This window comes from Schistocerca cancellata, chromosome 9 (genome assembly GCF_023864275.1).
Source record: "Schistocerca cancellata isolate TAMUIC-IGC-003103 chromosome 9, iqSchCanc2.1, whole genome shotgun sequence".
NCBI lineage: Eukaryota > Metazoa > Arthropoda > Insecta > Orthoptera > Acrididae > Schistocerca > Schistocerca cancellata.
Window position 1 is genome coordinate 437,949,735 of NC_064634.1, and position 25,853 is coordinate 437,975,587.

General features: G+C 41.0%; 1 protein-coding gene across 1 annotated transcript in view; it reads right to left on the reverse strand.

Annotated features, from left to right (window-relative positions):
- Positions 1 to 2,792: 2,792 nt before the first annotated feature.
- LOC126101469 (neuropeptide F receptor-like) overlaps positions 2,793 to 25,853 on the reverse strand; it is a gene marked incomplete at its 5' end in the record, with an annotated part of 406,925 nt that continues 383,864 nt past the window's right edge. The window contains one exon of the mRNA XM_049912119.1: positions 2,793 to 3,943. Within this exon, the coding sequence (XP_049768076.1) occupies positions 3,551 to 3,943 (393 nt within the window). The remainder of the gene's footprint in view (positions 3,944 to 25,853) is intronic.

The window sequence follows — 25,853 nt, forward strand, 5'->3', positions numbered from 1 at the left end:
ATGGAGTAAAACAGTTGTTTTCCCCAGCTTATTGTAAATATCACAAACTTCATTGGGAGTATGAGCCAGATGGCGAAAATTGTTAAGATTAGAAGTGCCCTGTGTTTGTATGAAATGACAGGGTGCACCTCTATAAAAGAATGGCAGCAGAAATCATCAACAAAACTGCAGTAACCTCGACATCCATTTCTTTTAGAATCTTAGAACGTACTCTGAACTCAAATATAGTTCAAAGGCGTCTAGTCTGCGCTCTTCAGCCGCATCCGTACATCACAATTGGAGAGACTGTTGCCCTTATTATACAGATGTTTGTTGTTAAGTTACGCCTCTACTTCCCAAAACGTTGTCAAGGCTGGACATTGCCTTTCTTGCCAAGTGACAAGCATATCATGAGATACTATACATTGTCTGATCCTAAAATAGTTTATCAGTTATAACGATTTCGTTGTAAGCTGTTGGTTTTCAAATAGTAAATGGGTTGATATTGTAAGGGTCTCCTCTTCTCCTTATGTGACTAATCTTTCATTCAACTTATTCGTGAGAAATTAGCTGCTCTTCTGTTGTGTGCACGCTAAACTTGCAATGACTAATTCAATGTCGGTAGCTATGTTACCGAGTGGCTAATTGAAAAATGCCACATATAGAAATAATCCTCCCCACGTAGTCAACCAAGAAAGTACATTATCATTACCATCAGCTGCAAAAAGTACTTATACTTGATTGGTATTATCTTACCACATTCGCGATGTTCATTTTCATTCTGTAGTTATGGAGGATTAATGTAATATTTCGTTTGCTTGTGCACTTTGGAAAAGACCGTCAGAACTACATTGTTAATACACTTATTGTTTGGCATCGTTCTTTGAGGCACTGCTACGCCTCTGAACAGTTCTAGTAATGAAGTGTGGCCATGTCAATTAACATCACTGAAATTAAAAAAATAAATATAAATTTCGTACTTACATTTGCAGATCTCGTAGACCCATAAAATGTGAAACATGATTGGAGTTCCATTTTATTTCTGGTCATAATTCGGTTGATGTGGTTAATTTATATTTCAGAAGCTTTATATTCTGTTTTTATCGTAAATGATCTGTTGTGTTTGTGTATAATTTCTATTGCTTCGTACGAAGAAGGAAATAAGTGTTGCATCATGAGGCAGCAGTCTCATATTTACCAAGCTCTGTGGAGATATTCATCACTTAATGGGTATTAAATGATTAAACTTTCATCCCGCTCAGGAAATGAATCAAAATCAGTCTGAGCTGTGACCCCTAATTGAAATACTCGTTGTGATATAGAAGCAGCTTCTCAATGCCACTCTGTGTGCCAATTATGAAACACATGCCCTGTTAAGCTATGGAGACTGCTGCTAGGAGGCTAGCATAAAAGTATACATGTTTCCATCGGAACCGAGACATAAGCTGTGGGTGGTAAGGCACTACACTAACACCACTCCCCATCTGTAGGAGCAGCAGTTTTCTGTACTGAAAACATTCTCGTATAAGGATCAAATTTTTATCAACGTATCTAGTAGGCATGGAAATACTGGAGTATGAATTTGAAAGGGTCGGCTAGAGGAGTTCATGGTATAACTACCCTTTGTAAACCATAAATAGGACGAATATCAATTTCATTTCTTCAGCAGAGAGTCTAGGGGTAATAACAGACAAATATCTAAACTAGATTCAGTACGTAACTGCATTGGTCAAGAAGGCAGCATCATCTCTCCATTCCCTACATAAATGTTTTCTCTTGACCGGGAAAAGAAGCATTTGCAAACACTTATATTTCCAGTTACTGATTACAGTGATGTTATCCTGCAGGCCTTTCTCAGGAAAGGTCACGGCAGCTGGAACTGACGGTGTTCGTTACATCTGTGATGTTCGTCACCTTTATTTTATTTCACCATGATATGCACAGCTATCCCAGATGTGTGCAGACAAGAGCGGAGGTTGCTATACCCTATGTCTTATAGACGGTAACTGTCCCCCATATCTCTAATCGACGTTAACACTCTTGTCTGAACAACATGGCAGAAACGTCCGTTCGCATGAGAGATCTTTCCGTCTCGGTCCATCGTTCGACCATTTACTCGAAGTCTTTCTCACTAGCAGTAACTCAACTCTGGAATAACTTCCAGCGTTATAGTAGAGATATGAATAACATTTCAATCTTCACAGGAGAGTTAGTGACATATCTACTAAACCAACAATAATGGTTACCAGTGACCCTTTACGCGCTCGTTGCCGTTATACATCCCTCTTTCCAACCAAAGTCCCTCATTTCTCAGTATTCTTAGCTGGTGCAACCTCTTTAAATATCCTTTCCTCAGAACTTGCTACATCAGATTACATATTTTTTGTACACCTATAAATTATTATGTCAATCACTATCATTATTGTTATCGTCTCTATTACCATTATTTATTGTTATTACTGTGTCACAATTAGTGGTAGCAGTATCAGTAGTTCAAAAATTGTCAGTATTAACTTTAGCAGTTTATATTCAATATTATTTACTTACATTGCCACTACAGACACTCAAACCATTTGAATACCATTTGTCATGTCATATTTGTTATTCCTTAGGTAACCATGATTTGAAAAGAGTATTGGATGTGCGATACCCTAACCAGATGTAAGAGAAGGCCTGATGGCATTAATCAGATCAGGCTAGGTAAATAAATAAATAAGATAGTATTTTACCGTAAACGTTTGGTAAGTGATGGGCAACAGCTGCTTTTGTGACGTCTATAGATGGATTCTATAAACGGAGTTGTTTTACAGATTTATTAAAATAGATTACATTAAAATAGTTACATCGAGTTTTCCATTTATAGCAACGCAATATTACAGGCTTTGGCAGAGTAAGTTGGTCAATACAAATGTTTTGGAACACTGGTTACATTCACATCGAGATAGGAAAAAAAAAATACTTTACGGGCAGCCGAAAGCAGACGAGTCGGAAAAATGTCTGAGGGCTCTGTTCCGACCGGTGCGTGGCTGCCCGGCGAACAATGACGTCGAGCAGATGACACTTCACGACAGCGAGGTGGGGCCTCACACGTGGTACCACTTTACACACTCGAAAGTGAATCATAGGAAATCACTGCAGAGAAAATTGGGATACACCTAAGACATCAAGAAACACCATTACGCCGTGTCAGTAGTTTCGCGGCATACAAACATGTACAATGAGAAAATGTAGCTAAGTGGGCTGGAAGCAAAATTTACTGTTCAATTCGTAAGGAATTCTGCACAGTAGAAAATGTGCTCGACTCCCTGTGACTGAGAAGGTATGTGGCGAAGAATGTCTCTGAAGTTCACTACTGCCAATGGTTCGGAGTCTATCAAAAGTGAGAATCCGTGACGGGTCAAAGAGCGAAATGACGTAGACGAGAATAAAGGAGCTGTGGCCCCTTCTGCGCTCACTGTAATCGAGCGAATATTTGACGAGCGCAGCGGGCCGTAACCAGCAGAGTTTCGCCGTCGGTTGCGTTTCGCACCTCAGTAAACGCCTGATGACGCTTCCGAAAAAGTATTCGAAACTACCGTGGTAAAGCTGCAAGTGCGGCGTTCCAGTGAGCACTAAATTTTACAACCTTTGTAGCACCCATAAAGCAGAAACAATCAAAAGGTCCGCGCTCAAGCGTGGAGCAGCCGAACAATTTGCCATCAAGTCTCCTCGAAATGGCTACTCGAGGCGACAAATGGCACACTGCAGTGTTTCGGGAACGGACCAAGAAGCTGGAAGGCCGCAGCGCTAAAACAAACCGCGTGCCAATAAAAGTGTAATTCTCCACCCGCACTGGTGCGCAGATCCTCGTAATTGTCTTCTTTAAGCGTCGTGGGGAACGCTTCACTCCAGCCGGTGAACAGGTGAAGCACGTGATGCAGCTGCGTTGAAGGAGGACTCCCGCGCCATCTTTAGAAGCCGCCTTCTGAAACAAAGAACGGCTTCTTAAATTTCTAAAAATATACAGTAATTCCTGCAATAGCAAGAGCATCAGTTCCACCTTTACATACCTGGGTTTAAAAACAAAAAAGCATACACACACCAAAAAAGAGCTAAGTTTAAGGAAGCTATGGTTTAGATCATCTTATAATTTTGCACATTCGTTATTTCCGCAATAACAGAATTAGAAACTACTAATTTCAGTCAAACAAAGGACCGTGGCATACGCCAGGAATAACTTCAGTATCGGGAGTTTTGGGTCGGAGGGTGTAATCTATACTTCAAATGGTTCAAATGGCTCTGAGCGCTATGGGACTCAACTGCTATGTTCATAAGTCCCCTAGAACTTAGAACTACTTAAACCTAACTAACCTAAGGACATCACACACATCCATGTCCGAGGCAGGATTCGAACCTGCGACCGTAGCGGTCGTGCGGTTCCAGACTGTAGCGCCTTTAACCGCGCGGCCACTCCGGCCGGCTATCTAATCTATACTTACAAGATTCATACATGTTGTGTCATTACAACGTGTATCAGATCTTGATAACTTCTATATACATCAATGATAAATTTCGGTTGCATTCTATGGTTTTAATAAAGCTGATCTTCAGCATTATTGTAAATACAATTTGTTACCGTCTCTGACAGATGTTTCATAACTCTTTTGTAAGCACAGATTGTGTGACTAATGTTGTATAGAATATGTTGATTCTTTTTGTTTGTGATCATTGTGCTTAATTATGATGTTTTTCCTTCTATATACGTACAAAAGGATGTCACATTCCTGACTCAGACTGGCTCCTTTTAATAAAGTGACATATACCTATTCTGAAAAATCATGATTTTCAAAGACACAGATTTAATGACAGTGGTTGAATGAAATAATAGTTCTATCCTCTTGACGACCTTCCAATTCAGATGATACAATTGCTGAAAGGTTCGAAGCAAACTTCAGTCAAATTTCAAACAGGTACCAGACTCACACAATTATAGTTGGTAGTGACATCAATTTACCCTAGATAAGTTGGCCAAAATACATGTTTAAATCAACAGTTACGCATTAAACGTCATCCTAAACTGAGCTAAACGCATTCTCTGAAAATTAATACGAGCAGTTAGTTCATGAGCCCACTTGAATAGTAAATAGTTGTGAAAACATACTTTACATCTTAGCAACAGATAATCCTGAGCTATTAACGACCATCAAATCGGACACAGATGTTAGTGAACACAGGGCTGCCGAACGAGAGTGATTACTGTAACCCCGAGGTCCTCAAATAATAAACGAAAAATATAACTATTGAAGAGAGCAGATAAAAATTGACTTGACGCCTCCCTGTGACGCAATCTCCACTCCTTCCAACTTAAAAATGCAAGTGTAGTCCGGATATAGCTTCAATTCAAAGAAATAGTACCGACAGCAGTTGAGAGATTTACACAAATAAATCAACAAACAACGGAGCTGATTCCTCTTGGGACATAAAACACTATTCCAGAAACAACGAAAGGAGTATGCCAAATTTAAGCGAACGCAAAATCTTCAAGGTTGCCGCTCTCTTGCATAAGCTTGAAATTTAAGCCGGACTTTAATGTGAGATGCTTATAATAGTTTCCACAATGAAACTTTGTATCGAAAGCTATCAGAGTACGCTACCGGCAAGACGCGACCACCGCCTACTCTGCGCGACAGCAATCGAAATACTATCGATAAAAGTGTTGCTGAAGCAGAGTTAATAAACACAGCCTTCCGAAATTCTTCGCCAAAGAAGATGAAACAAATATTCCAGAATTCGAATCAAGAACAGCTGCTAACATGAGAAACTTTGAAGATGATTTCCTCGGGGTAGTGGAACAACTTAAATCACTTAATAAAAGCAAGTCTTCCGGTCCAGACTGTATACTAATTAGATTCCTTTCAAAGTATGGTGATTCAATAGCTCCATACTCAACAATCGCATACTTCCGCTCGCTCGACGAAAGATGGGTACCCAGAGACTGGAAACTTGTACAGGCCACACCAGTACTCAAGAAAGGCAATTGGTGTAGCCCACTAAATTATACAGTATGCTGAAGTCATTAACGTCGATAGGCAGAGCGATTTTGGAATATACATTGTGTTCGATCATTATGAATTACCTCGAAGAGAACGGTCTATTGATTTAGAAAACATCGCTCTTGTGAAACACAGCTAGCTCTTCAGTCACACGTACTGTTAAGTGCTGTTGACAAGGAACTTCAAATTGCTTCCGCATTCCTAGATTTGCACAAGGCTTTTGACACTGTACCACAGAAGGGGCTTGTAATCAAATTGTGTGCTTATGGAATATCGTCTCACTTATATAAGTGGATTCGTGGTTTTCTGTCCGAGAGGTCAAAGTTCGTAGTAACTGACGGAAAGTCATCCAGTAAATCAGAAGTGAATTCTGACGTTCCTCATGGTAGTGTTATAGGTCCCCTGCTGTTCATTAAATATTGAAACGACTTGGGAGACAAACTGAGCAGCCTTCTTAAGTAGTTTGTGGATGATTCTGTCGTTTACCGTCGAGGAAAGTCATCAGAGGAGCAAAGAAAATTGCAAAACGATTTCTAAATGATAGCTGTATAGTGCGAAAATTGGCAATTGAGCATAAATAGTGAAAAGTGTGAGGTCGTCCACATGAATACTAAATGGAACTCGCTAAATTTCGGTTACACGATAAATTAATCAGATCTTATGGCCATAAATTCAGTTAAATACCTAGGAAATACAATTACGATCAAGGTAAGTTGGAAAGAACACATAGAAAATGTTTTGAAGAAGGCGAAATAAACACTACATTTTCCTGGCAGAACATTTAGAAGATGTACCGTATCTGCTACAGAGACGGAGTACAATACGCTTATCCGTTCTCTTTTGGAGTACTTCTCTGGGATTTTTGCCTCATAGGATTAACGGAGTACGCTGAGAAAGTTCAAAGAAGAGCAGCACGATTTGTTATATAGAGAAATATAGAGAGTGTCACAACATGATAGAAGATTTGAGGTGGACATAATTAAAAAAACGGCGTTTCTCGTTACGGCGAGCGGTTTGGGAGATAGGCTCCCACGAATGGTACAGGCACCGAAGTGCTCGAAAAAGAGAATCCGGAAAGAACACCAAGAAAGAAAGAAGGTTTAAGAACTAACCGAGAGGCGTACGTGAGGTCTCTTGCGCTTCGTGTTACTGTGTTGTGTGTACGAGAAGGAACCTTCCTCTCGGTCTACGACGCACGCTTTTGTAGCAAAGAGATTTGTAGCGTGTCATTTCGTCGAAATAGTAACGTAAAGAAAAGAATACTATCCGACATACATCTATCAGTAACATGTGCTAACTGCGTTGTGGCTCACGTAGTCCTGATTGGTTTGTGAAGAGGGGGGTGGGGGGGTGGGGGGAGAGCATTGTGCACTGCTTCGGTGATTCCGGCAGGGACACATTTGCTGTCGGCAGATATAATAAAAGATGAAAGAGTCCTCTATGTCTTAAATAAAACAATTTATTTGATAATTTGGTGCGGTTTTTTGAAGACTTTCTCCAACTATACAGTTCTGCAAAATTTAAGGACGAGAGTTACTTTCGTATTATGTCCCACTGCGAAGTAACATGGATCGATGAAACTCGCACTATACATAGAAAGAACTGCTCCTATGATGGTCACTTACGGCAGGGAGTGATGATGATGTTTGGTTTGTGGGGCACTCAACTGCGCTGTTATCAGCGGCAAGCTCATGGTAGGGCGTTTCACTCGTTCAGTATCAGGGTTGACAACTGATGGATGGTGGTTGGTGCCGTCACCAACGGATCAAGTGACTGGATGCAATGAGACATTAATCTGATATGTTTCTCTGTTATATAATCAGCTGTTTGCCAGCAGCGAGACAGAACTTAATTGTGACGATGAAGAATGGTGCGACGTTTTGGGACGTTTTTGCCGATTTTATGGATGACTTGTGCCAAATATTTGTATACCATTCAGCATTAACTGTTCATCGGTCCTGTCAATGATTGCGACGTGGAAGACGTTAATACAGCAGCAGGAGATAATTTTCGGGGAAGTTCTTCTCGTTCCAAGCACTTTTCTCGATTTCAGTTCCTCTTGGAGCAGCCAGACAGTTTATAGATGATTAGTTCCTGCTTCACATCCAAGTTCCGTTTACTGTTACGATGTTGTTTAGGTATTGGGCAATTCCTCGTCGAATTTTTTGAGCATTTAGTTGCATCATGAATAAGATGCATGCCTATTTTCCAAGTTAGACCTAACATTATGTAATCTATCGGGAACAGATTTTTTTCACAGTTTGGAAGTCGTCTCTTATAAATGACCTTCGTGTGATGTATAAGCACATGGCCTTGCTGCAGTGGTAACCCCGCCTCCCGTGAGATCACCGAAGTTAAGTGCTGTCGGGCTTGGCTATAACTTGGATGGGTCGCAGTCTGGGTCAGCCGGGTACTGTTGGCAAGCGAGGTGCATTCAGCCGTTGTGAGGCCAATTGAGGAAATACGTGACTGAGAACTAGCGGCAGCGCTCACGAAAACTATATATGACGGTAGTATCTGTTCCCGAAAGAACAGTTACCGTCGATGACCATGCAGCTTTGCTAGAAATGAAATGATAATTAAATTGACACCATAGCTGCAAGCTGGCGTTGATACACTTCATTGGGGACATGTTGAAAATGTGTGCCCCGACCGGGACTCGAACCCGGGATCTCCTGCTTACATGGCAGACGCTCTATCCATCTTTTTTTTTTTTTTTTTTTTTTTTTTAAATCTCATTTTGTTCGCTTCTGTTCGTTGCATCTGCTCGGAGCGGACGTCGTAAGACGTCCAGTGAAGTTCGTTTTTGATCGATTAACTCAGTTTTTATATTACAGAGGGCACGTAACCCTCTGACCGAACACGCTGAGCTACCGTGCCGGCGAGCCCATCTGAGCCACCGCGGGCACAGAGGATAGTGCGTCTGCACGGACTTATCTGCTTGCAGCCAGGGTGTCAATTTAATTATCATCTCACGAAAACTGACAACGGTGGGTAGTGGTGTGCTGAGAACTGAGAACATGCCCTTCCGTATCTGCATCCGGTGACGTCTAAGAGCTGAGGGTCTTCTTGTCAATCTATCTTTCACAACACCGTTTCTTTAAATACTCATTATAAACAAATTACTCTACCAATCCTTTAACAGCACTTGTTTTAATGAAAACTAATGAAAATTCTTAAAACAACAATAATATCATAGGTCAATAACACGGTTTTGAAAATTAGAAAGGTTGTCTTTGTTAAATCCACTACGTATTTCGATGGTTTGCATCCTAGTGCTCTGGTGGATAAAGTATTATTTTTTCTTGGTGCAGCCAGTCGTCTGCTTTGCCTTTTATTTTGAAAGTCTTCCAGAACAATGTATACTGCAAGGCATTACCATATACATACATTATACCACTGCCTGCATACAAATTGCAAGTTTGTCCGCAGTGACTGGTATAAAATGTGCGTATGGTAATGTTCTGTAATATGCATCTTGCTGAAACAACTAAAAAGTAAAATACAACGAGCCACACGTCTCAGCTTCACATGAGTAGTACTAAGTATCTACGGCGGTACTATTCGTCTGGTTTCAGGGTAATAAGTTATTCTCATAAACCGTCCTCGTGCATCAGTGTATCTAGTAGTGAAACCGGATCAATATCTCTACAATACTTTCTGATATTAGCCGTCAGATACAGACAGAAAAGGCTGGGGAGGAACTGTAACTCATCGTAATTCAGCCAATTCGCGCGAAATATTTATAAGTAATACACGTAAACCTTCCTCGTGAATCATTCCATGAATTAGATAAAACATCCAAAGCTTACTGGAGTTCCTGAGATTATCATTAACATACAGAAAGAAAATCGCGTCGGATACATGTAATTTAGTAGTAAATACAGAAACTAAACACTGGAAAAAATACGAACGTAGTGCAGTATATACGTCTCAGAAACAGAAGGCGAGCTCTCGAACCATGTCGTCCACAATAATAAAAGCACTGGCTCACATAAGGCATAGAATTTGTTTTACATCAATAATCTTAGAAACTCCGGCTAATTTGGCGCGTACTTCCGAAAAGTTCTTAACTTTAAACAAATAATAATGGTGAGACGTAAGACAGAAGGAAACCACAGCGAATGACTAACTGATTAACTTTGAATCATCTATTTCAGGAATAATGCAGTGACTCGAGTCACTAATTCGCAGTTGAACGTTGTACCTCTGTTGTAGATGGTCACTTCTCAGTTCTTTTAGAGCAAAACTCTTTACCATTTAAAACTGGAAGTACCTTCTTTTTTTTTGGTCATCTGTCTACTGACTGGTTTGATGCGGCCCGCCACGAATTCCTTTCCTGTGCTAACCTCTTCATCTCAGAGTAGCACTTGCAACTTATGTCCTCAATTACAGGGTGTTTCAAAAATGACCGGTATATTTGAAACGGCAGTACAAACTAAACGAGCAGCGATAGAAATACACCGTTTGTTGCAATATGCTTGGGACAACAGTACATTTTCAGGCAGACAAACTTTCGAAATTACAGTAGTTACAATTTTCAACAACAGATGGCGCTGCGGTCTGGGAAACACTATAGTACGATATTTTCCACATATCCACCATGCGTAGCAATAATATGGCGTAGTCTCTGAATGAAATTACCCGAAACCTTTGACAACGTGTCTGGCGGAATGGCTCCACATGCAGATGAGATGTACTGCTTCAGCTGTTCAATTGTTTCTGGATTCTGGCGATACACCTGGTCTTTCAAGTGTCCCCACAGAAAGAAGTCACAGGAGTTCATGTCTGGCGAATAGGGAGGCCAATCCACGCCGCCTCCTGTATGTTTCGGATAGCCCAAAGCAATCACACGATCATCGAAATATTCATTCAGGAAATTAAAGACGTCGGCCGTGCGATGTGGCCGGGCACCATCTTGCATAAACCACGAGGTGTTCGCAGTGTCGTCTAAGGCAGTTTGTACCGCCACAAATTCACGAAGAATGTCCAGATAGCGTGATGCAGTAATCGTTTCGGATCTGAAAAATGGGCCAATGATTCCTTTGGAAGAAATGGCGGCCCAGACCAGTACTTTTTGAGGATGCAGGGACGATGGGACTGCAACATGGGGCTTTTCGGTTCCCCATATGCGCCAATTCTGTTTATTGACGAAGCCGTCCAGGTAAAAATAAGCTTCGTCAGTAAACCAAATGCTGCCCACATGTATATCGCCGTCATCAATCCTGTGCACTATATCCTTAGCGAATGTCTCTCGAGCAGCAATGGTAGCGGCGCTGAGGGGTTGCCGCGTTTGAATTTTGTATGGATAGAGGTGTAAACTCTGGCGCATGAGACGATACGTGGACGTTGGCGTCATTTGGACCGCAGCTGCAACACGGCGAACGGAAACCCGAGGCTGCTGTTGGATCACCTGCTGCACTAGCTGCGCGTTGCCCTCTGTGGTTGCCGTACACGGTCGCCCTACCTTTCCAGCACGTTCATCCATCACGTTCCCAGTCCGTTGAAATTTTTCAAACAGATCCTTTATTGTATCGCTTTTTGGTTACATTAAACCTCCGTTGAAAACTTCGTCTTGTTGCAACAACACTGTGTTCTAGGCGGTGGAATTCCAACACCAGAAAAATCCTCTGTTCTAAGGAATAAACCATGTTGTCCACAGCACACTTGCACGTTGTGAACAGCACACGCTTACAGCAGAAAGACGACGTACAGAATGGCGCACCCACAGACTGCGTTGTCTTCTATATCTTTCACATCACTTGCAGCGCCATCTGTTGTTGAAACTTGTAACTACTGTAATTTCGAAAGTTTGTCCGCCTGAAAATGTACTGTTGTCCCAAGCATATTGGAACAAACGGTATATTTCTATCGCTGCTCGTTTAGTTTTTATTGCCGTTTCAAATATACCGGTTATTTTTGAAACACCCTGTATTTGCTTGACGTATTCCAATCTCTGTCTTCCTCTACAGTTTTTGCCCTCTACCGCTCCCTCTAGTACCATGGAAGTCATTCTCTCATGTCTTAGCAGATGTCCTATCATCCTGTCCCGTTTCCTTATCAGTGTTTTCCACATATTCCTTTCCTCTCCGATTCTGCGTAGAACCTCCTCATTCCTTACCTTATCAGTTCACCTAATTTTCAACATTCGTCTGTAGCACCACATCTGAAATGCTTCGATTCTCTTCTGTTCCGGTTTTCCCACAGTCCATGTTTCACTACCATACAATGCTGTACTCCAGACGTACATCCTCAGAAATTTATTCCTCAAATTAAGGCCGGTATTTGATATTAGTAGACTTCTCTTGGCCAGAAATGCCTTTTTTGCCATAGCGAGTCTGCTTTTGATGTCCTCCTTGCTCCGTCCGTCATTGGTTATTTTACTGCCTAGGTAGCAGAATTCCTTAACTTCATGGACTTGGTGACCATCAATCCTGATGTTAAGTTTCTCGCTGTTCTCATTTCTACTACTTCTCATTTCCTTCGTCTTTCTCCGATTTACTCTCAAACCATACTGTGTACTCATTATCATTTAATTCTTCTTCACTTTCACTCAGGATAGCAATGTCATCAGCGAATCGTATCATTGATATCCTTTCACCTTGTATTTTAATTCCACTCCTGAACCTTTCTTTTATTTCCATCATTGCTTCCTCGATGTACAGATTGAAGCGTAGGGGCGAAAGGCTACAGCCTTGTCTTACCCCCTTCTTAATATGAGCACTTCGTTCTTGATCGTCCACTCTTATTATTCCCTCTTGGTTGTTGTACATATTTTATATGACCCGTCTCTCCCTATAGCTTACCCCTACTTTTTTCAGAATCTCGAACAGCTTGCACCATTTTATATTGTCGAAAGCTTTTTCCAGGTCGACAAATCCTATGAAAGTGTCTTGATTTTTCTTTAGCCTTGCTTCCATTATTAGCCGTAACGTCAGAATTGCCTCTCTCGTCCATTTACTTTTCCTAAAACCAAACTGATCGTCACCTAGCGCAGTCTCAATTTTATTTTCCATTCTTCTGTATATTATTCTTGTAAGCAGCTTCGATGCATGAGCTGTTAAGCTGATTGTGCGATAATTCTCGCATTTGTCAGCTCTTGCCGTCTTCGGAATTGTGTGGATGATGCTTTTCCGAAAGTCAGATAGTATATCACCAGACTCATATATTCTACACACCAACGTGAATAGTCTTTTTGTTGCCACTTCCCCCAATGATTTTAGAAATTCTGATGGAATGTTATCTATCCCTTCTGCCTTATTTGACCGTAAGTCCTCCAAAGCTCTTTTAAATTCCGATTCTATTACTAATCCCCTATCTCTCCTAAATCGACTCCTGTTTCTTCTTCTATCACATCAGACAAATCTTCACCCTCATAGAGGCTTTCAGTGTATTCTTTCCACCTAGCTGCTCTCTCCTCTGCATTTAACAGTGGAATTCCCGTTGCACTCTTAATGTTACCACCGTTGCTTTTAATGTCACCAAAGGTTGTTTTGACTTTCCTGTATGCTGAGTCTGTCCTTCCGACAATCATATCTTTTTCGATGTCTTCACATTTTTCCTGCAGCCATTTCGTCTTAGCTTCCCTGCACTTCCTATTTATTTCATTTCTCAGCCACTTGTAGTTCTGCAATCCTGATTTTCGCGGAACATGTTTGTACTTCCTCCTTTCATCAATCAACTGAAGTATTTCTTTTGTTACCCATGGTTTCTTCGCAGCTACCTTCTTTGTACCTATTTTTTCCTTCCCAAATTCTGTGATGGCCCTTTTGAGAGATGTCCATTCCTCTTCAACTGTACTGCCTACTGCGCTATTCCTTATTGCTGTATCTATAGCGTTAGAGAACTTCAAACGTATCTCGTCATTCCTTAGTACTTCCGTATCCCACTTCTTTGCGTATTGATTCTTCATGACTAATGTCTTGAACTTCAGCCTACTCTTCGTCAGTACTATATTGTGATCTGAGTCTATATCTGCTCCTGGGTACGCCTTACAATCCAGTATCTGATTTCGGAATCTCTGTCTGACCATGATGTACTCTAATTGAAATCTTCCCGTATCTCCCGGTCTTTTCCAATTATACCTCCTGCTCTTGTGATTCTTGAACATGGTATTCGCTATTACTAGCTGAAACTTGTTACAGAACTCAATTAGTCTTTCTCCTCTTTCATGTCTTGTCCTAAGCCCATATTCTCCTGTAACCTTTTCTTCTACTCCTTCCCCTACAACTGCATTCCAGTCGTCCATGACTATTAGATTTTCGTCCCCCTTTACATACTGCATTACCCTTTCAATATCCTCATAAACTTTCTCTATCTGTTCATCTTCAGCTTGCGACGTCGGCATGTATACCTGAACTATCGTTGTCGGTGTTGGTCTGCTGTCGATTCTGATTAGAACAACCCGGTCACTGAACTGTTCACAGTAACACACCCTCTTCCCGACCTTCCTATTGATAACGAATCCTACACCTGTTATACCATTTTCTGCTCTGTTGATATTACCCGATACTCATCTGACCAGAAATCCTTGTCTTCCTTCCACTTCACTTCACTGACCCCTACCATATCTAGATTGAGCCTTTGCATTTCCCTTTTCAGATTTTATAGTTTCCCTACCACATTCAAGCTTTTGACATTCCACGCCCCGACTCGTAGAACGTTATCCTTTCGTAGATTATTCAATCTTTTTCTCATGGTAACCTCCCCTTTGGCAGTCCGCTTCCGGAGATCCGAATGGGGGACTGACTATTCCGGAATCTTTTGCCAATGGAGATATCATCATGACACTTCTTCAATTACAGGCCACATGTCCTGTGGATACACGTTACGTGTCTTTAATGCACTTGTTTCCATTGCCTTCTGCATCCTCATGTCGTTGATCATTGCTTTTTCTTCCGCCTTTAGGGGCAATTTCCCACCCCTAGGACAAGAGAGTGCCCTGAACCTCTATCCGCTCCTCCGCCCTCTTTGACAAGGCCGTTGGCAGAATGAGGCTGACTTCTTATGCCGGAAGTCTTCGGCCGCCAATGCTGATTATTTAACAAAATTTAGGCAATGGCGGGGATCGAACCCGGGACCGAAGACGTTTTGATTATGAATCAAAGACGCTACCCCTTTTTTTTAATCTCTTTTTTTTTCGTTCGTTTTCGTTCGTTGTATCTGCTCTGGGCGGACGTCGAAAGACACCCGTTTCAGTTCGTTGTTGATCCATTAACTCAGTTTTTTTATTACAGAGGGCAGCTAGCCCTCTGACCGAACACGCTGGGCCACCGTGCCGGCTAGACCACGGGTACCTTCATATGAACGGGATAATGACGATAATTTTAAAGTTTGACGAGCAGCATTTCCAAAACAACGTTGACGTTACCGAGCAGATTTTAGCTCATAAGTGTGTCGGCGGCAAACGGTAGAAGTCAAGATTTATTAACGCCGTATAATCCTCTCGCTGTATATTCATATATGTCTACATCACAGAAAAGAGTAACCATTTAAGCAAATTTTACAACTTCACCCTTTAAAGAAATTTATAAAAACGTTTTGAAATTGTAAAATAACGTCTAAATTTTCACAGTTGTAAAAAGGGGACGCAGCTCCTATTCAGTACCTCGTTTCTTTAATAATTCCACATTATCACTGGCCTACAAACTATTCACACACTCACCCTATTCATAAGAATTGAAATCTACAGTTTCTCTGAAATTTTAAATTGGTCATGGAATGCTTCTTAAATAGTTAAATTAAAATATAATCGAGAAATTGTGTGTGTGTGTGTGTGTGTGTGTGTGTAGCGCATTTAGAAACTAGCTGATTAACCTAGGATTCAGAGACTTTTGGCCAATATACGTATTAAAGTACTAATGCTATTATTAACGAAATTTGTGTTTTCAATTATTTAGCAACTTGTGAAATGTTAGCGCTATAAGTTTCAACTGACTTGACTCTTATACCCAGAGGCCAATGAAAAAAACTGAACGAGTTATTGTCATTTGTACTAGCCATTCGACATCTCCATTGGCTAAGGTGAGAACAGTGTTCAGCAATCACGTTCAAAAATGAAGAAAACTGTGTAGATATGAAGTCACGCGTTTTGAGCAATCACTTTCAAAAATAAGGTAAACAGCAGAGATACAAAACCATGCGCAGCACGCAGAATGAAAAAAATCCTCATATTGAAAAGGAAGGGGAACGAAATTAGTTGCAACAGTTCTGGAAGGAACTCTTTTGTAAACTACGTGGGAAATCACGCAAAATTTTAATCTGTATTGCCAATAAGGAATCTGAACTGTCCTTTTCTTGACCGCAAATTCATTTTCTTACTCACTGCCGCACATGTTTCAGTTAACCAAGGCACCTATTCACACGAATTTGTCGATGTCGACATGTAGCCATATCAGACTTACAATATGCGCAAGAAATGCCAGACGTTGTGGCCGTGCGGTTCTAGGCGCTTCAGTCCGGAACCGTGCTGCTGCTACGCTCACAGGTTCGAATCCTGCCTCGGGCATGGATGTGTGTGGTGTCTTTAGGTTAGTTAGGTTTAAGTAGTTCTAAGTCTAGGGGACTGATGACCTCAGATGTTAAGTCCCATAGAGCTCAGAGCCATTTGAACCATTTTGCGCAACAATCAGTTGCTAGGGACTGGCATTAACGCTTAAATTGACGTCATTTGTTGGGGGCTTTTCGCATTTGGAATCACTGAGTTACCAGGAGGCTGTAAATCAGATACTAAGAACACTTGGACCACCTACGACGATGATGCGAAATGAATTACTCTTAAGTACCCTGCAGAAATTGAACAGTATCTTGTGAAATCTCGAACAACGTTGTACTTTACGGCAGTCAGATGGCGTCGAAGAGATTTGACGAAGTCAGCTGACCTTCCTTAACCCTGCTGTTCTGTTCGAGTCTATATGAAACGAAATGGTTACATATTTTGTTTCTTATTATTTAAATATCAAAATAACTTTGGGGACGTTGTCTGGAAAGGCAAGGTCAGCTTGTGGTCAAAAAAGTCATCTGCACATAAACCTTAAGAATTACATACGTAATGTTCGAGTCAATGTGACCCAGTATTAATATTTTTACTCTAAAGCCGAATATTTTCTGGTCATCTCATATTTTATAGTAGTAATGACTTTCATTGTTCATACTTATTTTCAGCATTCAACAAGTCAACGAAGGAGCCGCGTTTACAACAATGGACTTCTCATTACGACTTGTCAGCACTTCAAATTATCCATTGTTTCTGCTCAGTTTGTGTTCGCTATCGTTTATGATCAGTCGAATTGTGACATCATGGTGATTACATCACTGAATGACTCTGAATTGGAAGAATTAGTAAATAGCACAACAGATGGATCACTTTTCGGGTTCGCAGATCATGTCGTAATGCATCTGAAAGCGAGTGTTCTAATCACATTGACGACAGTCCACAGCCTGCTCAAAGTAGTCTACAGACTTTTATTTCTGCAAATGGGAACATATAATGGCAGTTGCAACCACCAGGATAACACGACCGCCTATCTGCTTCGAACGTCATCAGCAGTACACCAGGAGATACTAGGTATGCAAGCAGCAGAGTAAGTGATGTGAAAACTTCATTTGAAGTATTACTTTCTACTGCGTTTCATAATGAAATTATAGAGATGACAAATATTTAGCGGCAGCGTGTTTATGATAAACAATGGACAGGTGTATATCGCTCACATGGGGAATTTATAAAATGTTTGTGGGATACTGGGTGGAACACATTTCGGGCAGCCTCGTCCATAAAAACATTCTGTAAAATATCGGGCGTCTTAGGATTTCATAAGAAACCCACAAGAGAAGAAAAAACGACGTACTGATAAACACTCTGCAGTTCGCAGTATCTGGGAGAAGTGGTTAGAAGGTCTTCCAAAATTCTATAGTCTAGGGGAAAATGTGACCGTCGACGAGCAGCTGGTAGCATTTAGAGGCCGCTGTTCATTAAAGCAGTACATCCGAAGCACACTGGCAAAATATGGGATCGAGATACACACTCTGTGTAACAGCCAATCTTCATTTGTATTGAATACCGAAATTTATACTGGGAAGGAGACTGGAACGACACCAGAAAAAAAAATCAGGGAATGAGAGTAGTTGCTGACCTTACTTCTGACTTGCGATTTCAGAATGTAAAATGTGAGAATTTTTTTAAGCCTCAAATTTTGGGACAGTTGCTCCTGAAAAAGAAACTGACAATCTTAGGAATAAGCCAGAACTTCCACAAAATATGACTCCCAAAGAGGTTCATAGCCCTTCACTTTACTTGACAAATGACACTACAGTGGTCAATTATATTCCTAAGGTAAATAAGAATGTTCTACTAATGAGCACTCTCCACCATGGTGGGGGAAAAAGTGAAAGCTAAAAGTAATTGTAGACTACAATTCAACCAAAGGGGCTGTATACATACCTTTCATCTCACAGGTGCATATACATGCAAACGAAAAATCTATAGAAGGCAGATCGTAGTTTTCTATAATATTCTTGATGTTGCTGCTTATGATACATATGTCTTGGGACTTCGAATGAATGGAATGCATGAAAATTGACTACAAGGAGAATATTTTTGGAGGAATTTGGAACGTCACTGGTTGCAGAGCACTTTGCATCAAGGAAGCATTTTCCAAGGCCAGAATATTCTTTGAGAATGGTCCGGAGAAACCAAGATCCCGAAGGAGTGGCAGTTGCGGCTAAATCAGGAACAACAAGAATCTCTACTAAATGTGCACGCTGTAAGTTCTCTCCTTCGAGCAATGACATAAATGTGCACGCTGTAAGTTCTCTCCTTGAAGCAATGACAATAAAACAAACATGTTGTGCGGGAACGTAATAAACGTGTATGCAAAACACACGTCACCGACTTGTGACCAAGCTGCAGTGAGTAAGAAGGAAAGAAAGTGATATGGGCAGACGGACAGATAGTTGTTCCGAACGACTTTTTGGTGGAAATGTCTTTTGCTCCTAATATAGCCTGCATGAATATTAAAATAATAAATTTACTTTCGTGAAGTCCTGTGTATTAATGATTATTATGATTGTTATAATTATTATTATTACCTCTATGATCATTAACAACATACTGAAAGGTAATAACAATGTCTATGGCTTACGAATGTTCGAAACATACCTTGGAGAAGAAGTTTTTCTTCAGAATTTTATTATGTCGGTTCATATTGAGCCGAACAGAACGTTTGTATAATGAAAGTGAACAGAAGAGCAGAGTTAAACGGGCATATTTTCCCTAACCTGAAATCCGAAGGTGACCTATGGACTGAACTATGTGTAACGATATCACAATAATTTTAATCTCCCTAACAACGAGTGCAGCACAGCGTAATGCAACTGGAGAAAATAATCCCCCCACAATGTGGTAACAGAGCACAGCGCGAGGCATGTGACTAAGCCTTTTTCTTGTGAAACTACTTAACAACTTGGAGTGCGCATGTCGAATGAGATGTTACGACTGAATGATCAGTGACTCTACCCTAAAAATTTTTAAACAACTGTTTATAAGGAGCATTTGATCTGTGTTCAGAAGGTCTCGCGCTATGAGTGCTACAAACTGTGTCCGCTTCGGTACATAGATTTTAAATAGTCTTCTTCATTCGCTAATTAAGATGGACACATAACTATTAATTAATTAATGGCGATGTAGTAATTATAATGACGTTCATGTAATTCTTTTGTAAAAACGTGCACATTTAAGCAATTTTCTGTGCAGAACGACATTTATTATATGACAAATTATGTTAGCTTTCAATGTTAATCAAAATACAGCTTGAATTTACGTAACCGATTGTAGTGGAACATAAAATGTAATCTGAGCAAAGATGCTTATAATGTCCTGTCAACTGTAAGAAGTCTTGTGGATTTACTTTTTCCTGTAACATCGAAAACTGACATTGTTGTGTGTTAGCATTCTTATTTATTTCATAGGATACATTACAGAAGATTTTTTGTGGGTTCCAGTGAACTATTTCTACATTTTAATGAAAATCCTTTTGGTCACATATCAGAATATTTTTGGAAAGGATATTTAATTGTACTAATCTGTAGAATATACAGGAGTACAAGAAAGTAAAACTGCCACAGACTACTCGCAGAATACGTGAAATGCAGGTTTCAGTACTTACTTTCCTAGAATATGTGGCAGTTCATGATGTGAGCGTACCTATTCTTAAGTACATTTCTTTCTTTGCAGAATTAGCCCAAACATGACAAATTTCAACACAGCCATGAAGGATACATTTTATTTAATGGCAATTTTATTGCTAAATTTACCTGGAACTTAACACCTACATTGGACCTATGTGGTTTAATCAGAGTGTGATTACTACTTTTAATCTGAAGCAGTAAGTATTGTTACTTACGACTTCTGCACTGACGTGTAGCTCAGTTGTATAGGAACAACACTGGTAATCTTATGTTAAGTGACACACCTTACAGGACCAGATAATGTGCTTGGAAGAGATCCATGCTACTTAAAGTCATCGCTGATAATGTAAATTTACAGCAGCACTTCACAATTTACACAGTTGATGAATAGTTTTGTGCACATTACCTCGTTCTTCTAAGAACAGAAAAATATAATATTAAAAGTAGTTTTTAGTAGATATTTGTTTACTGAAGGTAGAACCAATACCTCCTGAATGTAATCATTTGTGAGCAGAGCGCAATTATCCCTCTCACCTTTCTACCGTCAGCAACTACTAATGTTTATCAACATTACAGTTGTAATTTATTTTCTTTTGTTTCGAATAAGACTATCAGACGAAACGACAAATCAACATTGAATTATTCTCAACTGCAGTTTCCTTTTAGGTCCACAATCCTTTCATCCTCCGAGAAAAAAAAAAAAAAGAAATTTATTATTGCATTTATGCCCTCCTTTGGAAAATCTACCTCACCTCAGTTTAGCTGAGTATTTCTTGAAATTAATGCAGCGCCAGTTGGCAGCTAGAGACAACAAGAAAGAACATGGTGACATCACATGGACAGAAATGGTCACCAAGTGGGCATAACAATGGGAGAACGTACCAGCAGAAATCTACAGAATATCGGTGGATAGCTACCCTCGGACTGCTGTAACACGAAAAAGTGGACATGACTAATTCTTGTGCGCATAGTGGCTGAAAGCCTATGGGTAATTGGGCATGTGCACTGTCTACAGAGCGAGTCAGGAGGCTGATGCTAAGGCAAAACTACGGCATAGTATTAGGACTGCTTGGAAAAAATCTGCAAATGAAGAAGTGTGGTAGGTAAGAATTAGCGGTTGCTTTGAAGTGCAGGTTTGTAGGAACGGTGCACATAGAAAAGGAAGGCGGAAGGAATTGCCTGTTTTCATGTTCAAGGGACCATCGCAGTATCCTCGTGAACGTGTTTTGGGAATCTGTGGAAAAAATGTAACGTTGACCTGGATGGTCGTATCAGAACTTGACGCTGAATCATATGGTATTCTCGAAGAAAGTCTGTGCCCCAGCTGCAGTGGCAAATGTATTTGGAACTGCTTTATCGACGATAAAAACAAGTAATTCGTCACCTCATCTACTTTCCAAGTTGACTAATAGCTCAACTGTGAAGTGCTGTTCAGCGTTGGCGTCCACTTGATACTAGGCGGTGCGCGTTTAATTTCTGGGCAGACAGCTGACGTCCATTAGTAAATTGCAGAGGACGTCCGCGAAGTTGACGGGACCGGCGTCCCTCTGACGTCGCAGTTCCCGCTATGACAAATGAGCAACGAGAAACCACGTACGTGCTTGTGCACGAACACTTGCGCTTTTGTTTTCAAGCGCAGCAGTGCTGCACGTGTTCGGAACATTTCTCCTGCTGTTTTCAGCACTCCTAACAAGCACGTCATTTCTGACGCGGAGTTGTCCAGAACGTTAATTTCCCTAAATGAGTCGGGAAAATAATTCCGTAACGTCAGAATACAGCATTAGTAGTGTACTATCTGATTCAGACAAGTCGATTAAATATCTACAAGTAACATTGCAAAGCGACATGAAATGGAACGAGCATGTAGGGATTTTAGTGGGGACAGGCGAATGGTCGACTTCGGTGCGTAGGAGACTTTTAGGAAAGTGTGATTCATCTGTAAAAGGGACCACATATATTGCACCAGTCGAACTCATTCTTGTGAACTCCTCGAGTATTTGGAATCCCAACCAGTATCTATTGAAGGAAGACATCGAAACAATTCAGAGGCGGTATGTCAGATTTGATACCGGTAGCTACGATCAACGTGCAAGCTTTACAGAGATGCTCCCTGCATCTGTATCTACATCTCATGATTACTCTGCAATTAACAATTAAGCACATGGGAGAGGGTTTAACGAAGAATCCTCAAGCTATTTCTCTATCGTTCCAATCTAGAACGGTGAGTGGCAAAAACTAACGCTTAAATCTTTCCGTGCGACCTATGCTCCCCCTTATCTTATTACGCTGACCATTTCTGCCTGTGTAGACGGGCACCTAAAAATATTTTCACACTCTGAAGAGAAGGTTCCTCATTGAAATTGCTTTGGAAGATCCTACCACAATGAAGGGCACTTTTGTTTTAGTGAGTTCCACCACAGTTCGTGAATCATAAACCGTGGTTCAAAAATGTTCAAATGTGTGTGAAATCTTATGGGACTTAACTGCTAAGATCATCAGTCCATAAGCTTACACACTACTTAACCTAAATTATCCTAAGGACAAACACACACACCCATGCCTGAGGGAAGTCTCGAATCTCCGCCGGGACCAGCCGCACAGTCCATGACTGCAGCGCCTGAGACCGCTCGGCTAATCCCGCACGGCATAACCGTGGTACACTCTCCCTGTTTCACAACAACACAAAACGAGCTGCGCCTCTCTGGGCTTCTTCGATTTCCATCGTAAATCCTAATTGATGCGGATCTGACATCGCACAGCAATACTCCAGAAGAAGGCAGATAAAGCGTAGTGTAAGCAGTCTCTTTAGAGGACCTGTTGCATTTTCTAAGTGTTCCGCCCGTAAATCGGAGTCATTGGTTATCTTTCCGCACAACATTATCTATCAGGTTGTTCCAGTTGAAGTTATTCGTAGTTGTAATCCCTAAGTATTTGTCGATATGGATGTATAATTTAGCGGATTATTCCTGTTTCGTTCCTTGGGCATTGATGCGACTTGTGCAGCTTTACAGAACTTAAGTAAGTATTTTTCGATTTGCGAGCGATTGTATGTGACTGCTAAGTGCGGAGCCATTGTATCAGCATACTCTGTAGGTTACCTGACTAGTATACAGTTTGGACCGGAGGTCTTGCCTTTATAAGGTGATTTGGGCTACTTTACTACACCGAGGATTACTTCTAAGTTCCTCGCGACTGTTATTGATGCGAATTCTCAAATATTTACTTTGTCTTATTTGGTGGAGGAACTTCGGGAAATTGGGTTTAGTAACTCTGCTTAAGTGACACGTCATCAGTAACATCACAATTGTTTTCGCGTGGTGGAGGCATTTATTGTACCTTGCCATTTGTGTACTTGACGTATGGCCAGAATCTCTTTGGGTTTCCTACCAGATTTCGAGACAGAGTTTCGTTGTAAATACTTTTAAAACCATTTTGCATTGAACTTAGAGCTAAATTTCAAGCTTCTGAAAAACTTTGCCACACTTGTGGGGTCTACATTCTTTTAAATTTGGAATGCTATTTTCGTTGCTTCTGCAGCTTTCTCAGCTGTATTGTGTACCACGGAGGATCAGCATCATCTCGTACTACTTTATTTGGTATATGACTCTCAATATTGCCGTTGATACTATTTCTCTGAATTTTGTGTTTGTTTTTGGTAGGTTTGGGTGTTGCGGTTCTCAGTCTCGCTTCAACAACCTTGTGGTCACTAATCCCTGTATCCGCTATGATGCTCCCTATTTGTGCAGTATTATTTGTTGCTAAGAGTCAAGTATCTTAAGCAATCGTTTACAGTTCAAAATAATTTCCTGGGACAGCATTCAGTAAAATTTCGGATGAAGTTTTATGCTTGACTCCGACTTTAAACTGATATTTTCGTCAACATATCGATTTCAGATTGTAGTCCCCACCAACTGTAATTGTATGAGTGGAGTATCTATTTGGAAATGACACACAAATTTTCTTTGAACTGTTTGGCAACTGTATCACATTAGTCTGGACGTCGGTAATAGAAACCAGTTATTAATTTTTCCTGTAGGCAAGTATAACTTCAACCCACACTAACTCACATGAACTGTGTACCTCAAAGCCGGCCGGAGTGGCCGTGCGGTTCTGGGCGCTACAGTCTGGAGCCGCGTGACCGCTACGGTCGCAGGTTCGAATCCTGCCTCGGTCATGGATGTGTGTGATGTCCTAAGGTTAGTTAGGTTTAAGTAGTTCTAAGTTCTAGGGGACTGATGACCACAGCAGTTAAGTCCCATAGTGCTCAGAGCCATTTGAACCATATTTTTTGTGTACCTCAATTTCATTACAGCGTAAACCACTTTTGACAGCAATAGACATTTCACCACCAGTCGTATTTAATCTATTTGCTCTGAACACCGTTAGGTCCTTCGTAAAAATTTCGGCGTTCCTTATCTGCGGACTTAGCATTCCGTACGTATACGATTTGAGCTTGACCGTTTTCTAGCAGCGCTTGGAGCTCTGGCTCCTTTCCGTTTCAGCTACGACAGTTTACAGCTATACTATCTGTTGCCAGGTCTACCTTTCTGTGTTTCTCCCGCACCATTTCAGACTGAGTCACTTTCTGCAGTTTCCCGAGATCATCTAACCTAAAAGACCGCCGAGTCCCCCACACAGCTCTCGTTACCACTGTTGTCGTTTCCTCTGTGTAGTAGAAATCAAATTGGAATCTCTGTAGAATAATATTACTGCCGCCAACACCCATTTAGAATAAGGGCCACGAGCATAACTTTTGGCTCGTATGAAGCATATAGACAGTTGCTTCACTTCGCTCTATTTGAGAGTGTAAGATGAAGGTAAATGACTAGTAGTGGGACAGCCTACTCTCCAGCACACAGGGTACGGTGCCTTGCGGAGTATTATATAGATGTAGATGTAGATTTAGAGGTTTACAGCAGTATGATGGTCGTATTTGTGCCTAGAAACTCCAAAGAGACCCGACGTTATCAGATTGCGTTAGTCACCGTCGTACTTTCCAGCAGATAGAATGATAGTACGGAGTGCCATGAGTACACAACACGATCGCCTTCGCATAGCCTGTAATTTGCGTAGTATGTGTTTGACTTCTCACAGGTTAAGGCAGCTGGCTATGCCTTATCTTCAGGGTCTCCGCGACGTCATCTTTTAACAGTATAATGCAAAACTGCGCCTTTATTTTCTGTCCTACTTCTGTAGAAAAGGCTCAGTTTATTGTTCTTACTGGCACCTTCTCCAGATCTCTTATTCTCTGGACACACAAAGTAGTAAAGTGATGAGAGACTGGAACGTCACTACAGGTCAAGCGCTGCGAGTCATCTACTCTGGCGTACAATGAGGTGAGAAAATTCATGGAATGGCCCCTAATATCTTGTAGGACCTCTTTTTAAGCAGCGTAGTGCAGCAACTCGGCGTCCCATGGACACAAAAGTCGTTGGAAGTCCCTTGCACAAATGTTGAGACATACTGCCTCTCTAGTCGTCCATAATTGTGAAAATGTTGCCCGTACAGGATTTTATGCACTAACTGACCCCTCATTTATGTTCTGTAAATGTTCGATGGTGTTCTTGTCGGGTGATCCGAGTGGCCACAACATTCACTCGAATTATTCAGAATGTTCTTCCAACAAATTGCGAAGAATTATGGCCCACTGATACGGCG